Genomic DNA, 10,334 nt, shown 5'->3' with positions numbered 1-10,334 from the left:
AGAGCTCTCGCCTCTGCCCGCAAGAGTGGAGCATCGTGTCTCTCTGAGGCGTCTGCCCCCCGAGAGGAGAGCTGTTGAGTCTGACCTCACTTCCTCTTCCTCCCAGTATTCTGTTCTCTTTATTCCTCCCACCTGTTTTAACCTATCAGGGCAAGCAGCTTCTTTATTTAATTAACCAATGACCTTCCTCCATCATCTCACCCCGAAGATCCCGAAGTTAGGCCCTGAGCTCGGCACTGGGAGCTGACTATGACCCAGTTAGCATCCCAGGTCTTCAATCTACCTCCAAGAAAGGGAACAAAGGGGACAACTGAGAAAGCTATAGTCCAAGGACTGAACAGAGATTTTCAGGGCAGGGCACTGCTGCCATGTCTGGTAGGGAAAGGACAGGCTGCTGTGTGTGATGGGGGAACCTGCAGGCTGGAGGACCTCAAGTGGGATTCACGAAGAATTAACCTGAGATGGGGCAGGAGAAGTGGAGAAAATAGGATCAAATGTATAAAACTCTCAAGGAATTAATTAAAATACTATAATTTATTTTCAAGAGAGGGTCTCACTACATAGCCCTGACTGGCCCGGAACCTGCTACGTAGACCAGGCTGGCCTTGAACTCAGAGATCTGCCTGCATCTTTCTGCCCCTCAACTGCTTGGATTAAAAACACACCTAACTATTTTTTTTAAATGTTGGGGTGGGAGGGAGATGGGGGGTGGCTTGCAGCATAATGTCAAAGCTGATTTCATAATAAAAGAACTAATGTGTAGAAACCTGGGAAATGGTTTGTGCCTTTAACCTCTGAAATAAGCACTCAGGGGACAGCAAGATGGCGGCTCAGAGGATAAAGGAACTTGTTGCCTTGATCAGTTCGTTTCCCAGAACCCACATGGTAGGAGAGGAACAGCTCCCTCGGGATGTCCTCTGGCTTCTCACACAGGTACCATCTCTCTCTCTCTCTCACACACACACACACACGCATGAATTCACACATGTATACATACATACATACATACATGAACGCATATGTAAGAAAGAAGTGGGCACTGGGGGTGTGAGGGTGCAACTTATGACCCCGGCTGTCCGACCAGAAGGATTTTAGTTACAAAGGCCTGGCTGGAAACCCTCTGTTCATCTACTATTAAAGCCCTCGTCACACTGCACCGGGACTGCTGGCTGCTCTCCTCGGAACACATGCACAGAACACCGCCTGGGGGAGGGTGCCTCAGTCCACGGGTGGCCTTCCAGGCAATCCCACAAGCAGGCAGACCTTCCCAGGTAGTTTCTGGACTTTCCCAGGGCCTTGACACAGGAGAAACAGCAGCGACGCTCAGGTAATAAGCTGGTGCACAAGAAAGGACGGCTGCAGTTAGCTCCCTTAGTGACTTATTCAGGGGCAGCTTCCCTGCTTACCAGTAATTAGAGGCTCCCCTAGGATCCGGTGCTCCCGGGAGAGAAGAGGTTAATGTTCTCACAAGAACCCCATTCCACGCTAAGCTGTCCTCATACACAGATTTATATAGGGAAGGTTATTGTTGAGATTTGAAGCCATTTTTCTTCCGTGAAAGCTAGGAGCCCGGAGCTTACAGTAGAAGACATTGCCAGCTCGTAAATCCACAGTGCCCGGGCCTCTGAACAGCCCCTCTTATTGGCAAAGCGACGGATGCTCTGCCAGGGAGGCTGCAAAGAAGCCGTTCATCACTACCTCATTTAGAGACCTGACACCTAAATGGAGCTCCCCAAGCTTACAGATCTGTGCACAGCCCAGAGGAGCCAGCTCTGTGGACCGTGCACCGACTCTCTGGAGGGGTACAGCACCGGGGCTAGGCAATGGTTGCCTGCATTCTTTTTTTTTTAAATATTTATTTATTTATTATGTATACAATATTCTGTCTGTGTATATGCCTGCAGGCCAGAAGAGGGCACCAGAACCTCATTACAGATGGTTGTGAGCCACCATGTGGTTGCTGGGAATTGAACTCAGGACCTTTGGAAGAGCAGGCAATGCTCTTAACCGCTGAGCCATCTCTCCAGCCCCGGTTGCCTGCATTCTTTCTGTCTCTCTCTAGCTGGACTCAGAGTTTGTCATTCAGAGATGTGTGCCTCTGGGGTATCACTGTGTCCCACTGAACAGCCTGGATCGTCACCTTCCCCAAGCCATGGGATGCTGACTACTCCAGAAGAGAGAACTGTGTCCTGAAGGTGACACAGTTCAAACAAGACCTGCCTGTGAAGCCTGAGTCATTCAGGGCTCAGCTAACAACCTACCTAACCACGCAGTGTGACCTGTTAGGTTGGATCACGCCATCAGACTGAGGATCTCGGAGGCAGAGACTGTCTTTCTAAGTCCCACAGAATGGCTTTATCGAGTGTATGAACAGCAGTGAAGCCCTGAGCTCAGCGGAGAAACCATCATCCCTAAATGCCTTCATCTTGCAAGGGCTGGCTCACCCTCCCTACATGCACTGGTCACCCGCACTGTTCAAGTCAGCCAAGACCCAGGTCAAGCACTACAGGGTCCAAGTCAACCAAGATTCTGTCCTAGCCCTGAGAACTCTGGCCTAAGGAAGGGACCTGCCCTGCCAAGGCCTTCTTCATTAACATCAGAAGAGTCCATCTGCAGGATAAGCTGGGTGAGTGATTAGGTCCTGATGCAAACAAGCCACAGTGTGTTCCTGCAAAGGAAGGAGGCCCCACACCAACCACTTAAGAATGACAAGAAAACACTAGAACTTTTTTTTATATTTCCTCAAAAACTTTTTTTTTAAATATTTATTTATTATGTATACAATATTCTGTCTGTGTGTATGCCTGAAGGCCAGAAGAGGGCACCAGACCTCTTTACAGATGGTTGTGAACCACCATGTGGTTGCTGGGAATTGAACTCAGGACCTTTGGAAGAGCAGGCAATGCTCTTAACCACTGAGCCATCTCTCCAGCCCCATTTCCTCAAAAACTTAAGTCTCAATAGTTACCATACGGATTGACAATTATACTTAAGGCATACATCATGGGTTTGCAGTGGGTAAAGAATGGAAAACAGCCTCAACAATGGCTGTCTCATGCCCTTGTAAGAGCCCCTCCCCCACCTTCAGTATGGGCTAACCTGTGGCTTGCTTCGAATCGACAAAACGAAGCAAGGGAAAGACTTACTTCTGGGTCTACGCTATGTAAGACAGTCACTACCATCTTTGCTAACAGAATTATTGACCCCTTGTCCGTGTCTGGCTTTGATGAGGTTTGCGATCACCTGAAGAGACCCATGGGACAAGGAACAGAGGGTGCTTCAGCCACCAGCCTGCAAGGCCACCTCATTTTCATCAGCCACAGGAATTAGACCCCACCACCAGTTCCAGGAGTGAAGCGTTCTTCCCCGGATCTGGCCTCTGGATGAGCCCCAGTCCAGCCCGCAAGAAGCCACGGCCTTGTAAGAGGACCTGAAAGTGAGGAAGAGGCTAACCTGCGTCCAGATTCCCCAGCACGCAGAAACTGGAGGAAGCAGCAAAACAGGTAATGGACACAAGATCCAGACTTGCCACAGGCAAGACATGCAGTCAAGAAACAGGCACTACTAACCACAGCTCTCTAGGCCAGACAAGAGGGTCCCCCAAAATTCTGAATGGCAGCAGTGTGGCCCACAGATTTCGATTGTAGAAAGAATGTCATCTCTAAAAATTGGGGCAGATGGGCAAACTCAGGAGCTGTCTCTCCAAGACCTGGGTTCAAGTTCTGCTTCACAATCTGTCCCCACACATCTACCCTCCTATCCACATAATCATGGGCAAGCCTGGGAAGAGAGGCCGACGACACAGCGACCTGGAAAGTGGTCTGAAAAGCAGACTGTGACAGGTTGTTAGTCTGCCACCACACTCGGGTGACTGAGAGCAAGGAATTGTACACTCTGGGCCTTAGCTTCACTGACACAGATGAAGACGGAAATCCACCCTACTCTGGCCTTTGATTCTAAGCTGCGTATCCTTGAAAAGAAAGGCAGGCGTCAGTTAGGGAGCCATTGGAGGCTTCTCTGACCATCACATCTTGTTAATTTGAAGGGCCTACAACTGGAATTCCTCAATGAAGAAAAAAAAAAACTCCCATACCTTTTAGGAAAAGGAGATAAAGTATCAGAGCAAAGTCAATGGGGTCCGGTAAATTTCAATATAAATCACCAGCCATTGTCAGGACGGTGGCTTTCACTTCACTACTGAGTGCGTAGCTTCCAGGAGCTTATAAAAACTGTCTCTAAGCTTCCTGACAATCTTCTCATACAGGCTGTGTCGTCCTTATTTTATAGACAGGTTACCCATGGTTCAGACGCACCTCATAGGTGGGAACAGGCTTTAGCTCTAGTTCGGCCTGACTACTAGCCCGCAGGTCGTGGCATAAATCCTTCACCCCGAGACAGCAGCTCAGGCAGACAGGAATGGAGGGACAGCCGGTCTTCACAGACTGAGAAGCCAAGTGTGCTCACAAACACTAACTGAGCACTCACTGTGGGCCGCGAGGTTATGTGGTGGACAAGGAAATCCACCCCTTGTTCTCAGGAAGCCAATCTAACCAGGGAGTCACAAGGGTACACAGAGGACAAACGATGGCGGAAAGACGGAAACTATTAGCAGACAGGCAAATGGACAGACAGATAGACAGACAGGGTCCTGAGCACAAGAATGGAGTACGCATAGTGTAAATAGGAGCAGCAGGTAAGTGACGTCTGTGGGAAGGGAAGAATGTTCTAGACAATGGAATTGCCAGTGTGGATACATTCCAGCAATAGCAACGGCTCAGCGTGGGAGCAAACACGGGAGACCCCCATGCTCCTGTCAGCCCTGAGAGGCCTGGGTGGTTCCCAGATGAAGTGGACCTTTGCTTCAGTCTGTGACTGTCAGGGAGGAGTGGCTGAAGGGTGGTGGGTGGCATCTAGGTGAGTCTGGTCACGACAGATGGCACAATGCCATAGTCAGAACCAGCGCTGGTACCACACAAAAAAGCTTCCCCTGTCCTGAGTGAAGCCGGAGGCACTTTAGTGTTGGAAGGTGCCAGTCACCATGTGACATGGTAGAAAGGCTGTGTGGGACCATGGGAGACTGAGTCAGAAATAGCTTCGTTTTACTGATTTTACAACCTGACCTTTTCTTTCTGATATCTTTCAAATGTTCCTCTTGACTGAATGTCTAATTCCCTTCACAAAGTGTGTAAATGCCACTGGTAACACACTCGTCTCTTTCTCTAGGAGGGGGTGTGAGCAAACAAACTGGGAGATCCTCCATCTTGTCCTGTCATCTGGAAGAAGATAACGCGATGCTAGATTGGAGAGTCATCACCGAAGTGTGAAAAAGCTCAAGAAACAGACAAGAAGAGCTATGTCCAGCCCTCGGCTTTTCTTACCCTTCACTAACGTGTGTTAGTCCATAAAACTGAAGTACAGGTGGACACCCAGATGCCTGGCCCGAGAAACCGCACCCTAATTTATCATTGCCTTTCTCCACCAAAGCTCACCATGGGAGTGTACAATAAAGTGTTTGCTTAGCTTGTACAAGGCCCTGGGTTCAAGTTCAGTTCTCACCCAGAGGGACAGGTGGGGGAAGCACACTAGGCACGAGGACACACACCTGTAACGCCAGAGTCTGAAAACCAGGGGCAGCAGGGTGAGGATCAAGAGCTCAAGTTCAAGGTTATCCTTGGCTATGTAGTGAACGAGAGGCGACCCTGAGCTACCTGGAAACTTGTCCACCAAAAACAGGCTCAGCCTTGGTCTGCTAAGGAGGGAGAACAGGAGGGGAAGCATAAGTTACGAAGCTGGGTCCTTTTTTCTGTACTCTAGCCCACTCAGCTAACCATTCATGGAGGGATAACTTCAGAGGCCCTGAACAAACGAGGCACAAAAGTTCAGAAGCCTTTAGAGGACTCCAGGGGGTCATTCAAGAGCAGCACGGGTTTCAGAGGCCGGCCTGAGAAGTCACAGTGGTACAGGGAAATCACTGTGACAGTCAGGAAATGAAGACACCCTCCCTGCACTGGAAAAGCACACAGGAAGCAGAGAAGGTGTAAGGACAGAGTAGGGACTCCACTGCCCGGAACCCGAGAGCCCGCGCTTCCAACTCTGTCAGGGCGACAGCACATGGACTTCAAAATGGAATTTTCAGCAATAGAAACCTACCCACATGAAGGTGTGCAGAAAGACACAGGGTTAGCCTCCTGTCCTTCAGGCTAACACAGAACTGTTGCCCCTGCCCGTTTGTAACGTACCCCACAAGATGAAAATTGCGTTCCCTGTTAGCTGGACTTGGCTACTGCAACTGTCTGGTTGGGAGTGGCTGTAGCTGTGGGGAGGTGGTCCATCTCTGGAGCATCAAAGAAGTAAGCCTGCAGGAAGGAGACACACGAGGGAGCCAGGTAAGCATGAGTCTTTGGGGCCTCTCCCATCCCCCACCACGAGTCATCACACCGAACTGCCGCCACTGGTAGACCGTCTGTCAGTCCTTCAGTCTGTCTGTCCGTCTCATTCACCTAACCCTTTAAAACTTAGTTCCCTTTCACTGGCTGCGCTACGTTGTATGCCCGAATCTTCCCAACGACCCCGAGGGCTTGTTACGGTGATCCTCACCTGACAGGTACAGAAACTGAGGCTCACAGAGACTGCCCTCGGGTCAGTGTGCCCGGATGAGCAGTGGAGCCAGGACTCCAGTTGTGCTCACCTGACTCCAAAGCTCACCTCTGCAAATACTGAGCCACACAGGGCCTGTCTGTATTACCTGCATCTCATCAGGTTTGGCGTGATACTAAGTAGCCAGAAGCTTCTGAGCTGGCTGTTGCTAAACTAGTCAGCTGGCTCTCTGCAGGAACTTAGGAAAGAAAGTGCTGGGCACGCTTAACTTCCTAGTTCTTGCACTTAGACATGAAGACTGTGTGACAAGCGCTTCAAATCCTCATCCAGTTTAGCTGTCAGGAATCAGGAGGTAGTGGGAGAGAGAAGGCAGCAAAGATCTTCCCTCCTGCCCTGAGGTGTGAGGATGCTCATGTTAGCCCAGAAAAACACCCATGTTGTTAGCCTTGAGCTTCCCTTCAAAGAGTAGGTAAAACTTACTATGCCAAGGGCTACCGGAGGCTCAGAAAGGTGCAAAGGTAAAAAGCTTAACTATTTTCAGCAGCTCTGCCCGTACTAGCCAGAAGAGGGCGCCAACATGACATGCTTGGGCTTCCCAGACTGTTCCAACCTTGAAACTTAATCTAGTTTCTCTTTGCTTTATAGCCCATGTACCCCTCTAGCTTATCAACTCTTCAGAGCAAACTTACTTCTCCTGCAGCTGTTTTCTGGCACAAAGGAAGGAAGTTCCTCTATTTGGGGGACACGAGTGAGTCGGGGCCAGAGAGTACCCTATCGCGGGCTCCTCAGGGCCTCTCCCAGAGCCTCAGAGCTGAATGGTCTGGGTCCCTCATCTGCAGTAACCACTAACACTGTGCCTGCAGATAAGCCCCCCTACCTCTACAGTTCTGTCTGTAAAAGATTGATAAGATGGTGTTTAAAAGACATTCTCTTCCAGTCTACTCAGCCTGTGATCTGGCACAGAGTCGATACCCGACCCTGCCCATCCTGAGCACTGTGGGCCACTAGGCACTGGTGTCTCTGAGGTCGACAGTAGCTGTTCAAAGGGAGGCTTGTCTGACTCTCGCCGAGCCACTGAGGACCCACTCTCTGGGTGCTCCCTTCACTGTCCCCGCTGGGTGTGCGCCTTCAGGAAGACCTGGAGATCATTTTCAAGTGCAGTCATGGGGGAACCTCGGCAGGCGTGGGGCGGCCATACACATCACTGCGCTGAGACGAAGACGCCAGTCCTGCTTTCCCAGGGGAGACTGAGAAAGCCGGGCTAGGCTGTCTGGTTCAGTTGGTACCCCTCAGCTCAAGCGACTCCTCAGCCAACTCCTCCTCCCACTTTCAATAACAAGAATGTCTTCTGAGTCCAAGACTAGACATAGTGTTCTTCCTCTCCCTTTTATGTGTGTGTCTATGTGCATGCTTACGTGTGTGTGGTGTGTAGACACACGTGTACATGTGTGTGCAGGCCAGAGCACGACCCCAAGCTTACTCCTCTGGCACTATCCTTCAAAAGCACACCCATTCTCTCACTAGAACTCAGCAAGCAGGCTAAGATGACTGGCAGGGAGCCTCAGAGTCCAGCCTCCAGTCCCCTGGTGACGGGCTCACAAGCTGTCCAGAGACACCGTGGCTTCTCACGAGAACCTCTGTCCACAGTCCAACGTGCCCCGGTTGAAAGGCGACTTTTCAGAGCTGAATGGAATGTGCCCTTCTCCTCCCTCTGCTGCTCTACCAACTTCTCAGCCAAGCAGACAATGTGAAAAGTTCAGGGCACAGATGGCCTGGGGAGAGCGACCAACGGGGGAGAGCGACCAACGAAGGGCACGGTCACTGTGAAACAAGAGCCTCGGTCAGTTTATGAGCTGTGTGACCTTGGGTCACTCCTACCAGGGAATTAGGTTACAATTTGCAGCAGAGTGGCCCTGGAAACTTCTGCTGATGCCTTTGACCTGAAGAACCCTCCTCAGGAGAGGGGTTTCCTGCCATATGCTGACTCTCACTGAAGCCCAGAAAGAAAGGAAAACTGAGGTTATGATAGCTAAGATGCCTCAGTTTACATCACCGAGCACCTCCCTCCCTGGTCAGAGTTCTTTCTACTTCGTAACGATGCTCTCTTTTACAAAACTATTTTACTTTTGGATTCTATTTATTAGCGTAGGGGGAGCACAAGGGATAGAGTGCAAATTGGGAGGTCAGAGAGCAATGCAAAGGAGTTGGTTCTCTCCTCCCATCATAGGGATCCTGGGGCTTGAACTCAGGTCATGAAGCTTGGCAGCAAGCAATCCCTCATCTCATTGTCTTTCTTCTAGAAAATTCTACTGCAGCAAGATGGGCAAGAAAATTCTACCTCCAGTACATTACCTGAGAAGGGAGAGTCTTGGGCAGTAAAAGGTCCTGCAGGTCCTAACACAGCTACCACAGGCTTTTTCTTTTTTTTTTTTTTTTAAGGTAAGGCCTGCAGCTTACGCTGGCCTCCAGCTCCTTATGTAGCTGAAGACAACGCTGAAGTTCCACTCCTCCTGCACCACGACACCCAGTTCATGTGGCACAGGGAAACAAACCCAGGACTTTGTGCAGGCTGGCGAGCACTGTATCCACAGAGCTATATCCCCAACCCCAAAATGGGTTCTTTCACATTTTAATTTGATTTGTTTGGGGTCTGTGTGTGTGTATGTGTGTGTGATATGCAGTAAGTGTGCAGAGTCACACACGCTACGTTCATGTAGCGAACAGGACAGAACATCATGTACTTTCCATTTACTGGTTTGAGATAGCAGCCCTCACTCAGCAAGGCTGACTGAGCAGTGAGGCCCCTGGATCCATCTGTCTCCAACCTCCAGTGCTGGAGTCCCACGCACATGGAGTCATGGCCAGCTTTGCTTCCTCCCGAATCAGGGTCTATGTAGCTCTGACTGACCTGGAACTTTTTTTTTAAATATTTTTTATGGTTTAACTTTTTATTTTATGTGCAATGGTGTGAAGGTGTCAGATCCCCTGCAACTGGATCTTCAGACAGTTGTGAGCTGCCATGTGGGTACTGGAAATTGAACCCAGGTCCTCTGGAAGAGCAGTCAGTGCTCTTAACCACTGAGCCATCTCTCCAGCCCCCTGACCTGGAACTTGCAGAGATCTGCCTGCCTCTGCCTCTCAAGAGCTGGGACCGAAGGTACATGCCACCATGTCCACACACCAACTTTTTATGTGGGTGCTGGAAATTCAAATTCAGGTCCTCAGGCTTGCAGAACAAGTGAGTTTACCCATTAAGCCACACCCCCACCCCCTCAAAACGGGCTCTTCTTTTCATATTTATTTATTTCATGTGTAAAATGTTTTGCCTGCATATACGGATGTATGTGTACCACATGTGTGTCTGGCGCTCATGGAGGTCAGAAGAGAACACTGAATTCCCTGGAACTGAGGTTACAGATGGCTGTTAGCTTCCACATGGGGGCTGAGAACTGGAAGAGCTGCTAGTGCTCTTAGCAGCCGAGCTGCCTCCAGCCCCTGAAATGTGTTCCTAATGATAATGGCACTCCCTCCTCCACGTTCAATGTGCCCTGCTCCTTTCTAGACCTCACAGACTTAAAAATGGCATTTCCAGCTGGGTGGTGGCAGCATACGCCTTTAATCCCAGCACTTGGGAGGCAGAGGCAGGAGGATCTCAGGGAGTTTGAGACCAGCCTAGTCTATAAAGTGAGTTCTAGGATAGCCAGGACTGTTATACAGAGAAAGCCTGTCTCAAAAAA

At 50.1% G+C, this 10,334-nt stretch overlaps 1 protein-coding gene across 1 annotated transcript in view; it reads right to left on the bottom strand.

The window, feature by feature from the left end:
* Yipf1 (Yip1 domain family member 1) overlaps positions 1 to 10,334 on the bottom strand; it is a 32,829-nt gene that overhangs the window by 601 nt on the left and 21,894 nt on the right. Inside the window, exon 8 of the mRNA XM_026781878.1 lies at positions 6,240 to 6,356. Coding sequence (XP_026637679.1) covers positions 6,267 to 6,356 — 90 coding nt within the window. The 3' untranslated portion in view covers positions 6,240 to 6,266. The remainder of the gene's footprint in view (positions 1 to 6,239; positions 6,357 to 10,334) is intronic.

Source organism: Microtus ochrogaster, chromosome 10, assembly GCF_000317375.1.
Source record: "Microtus ochrogaster isolate Prairie Vole_2 chromosome 10, MicOch1.0, whole genome shotgun sequence".
NCBI lineage: Eukaryota > Metazoa > Chordata > Mammalia > Rodentia > Cricetidae > Microtus > Microtus ochrogaster.
Note: the sequence above shows the minus strand (reverse complement) of the source record. Positions and strands in the feature narration are given on the sequence as shown.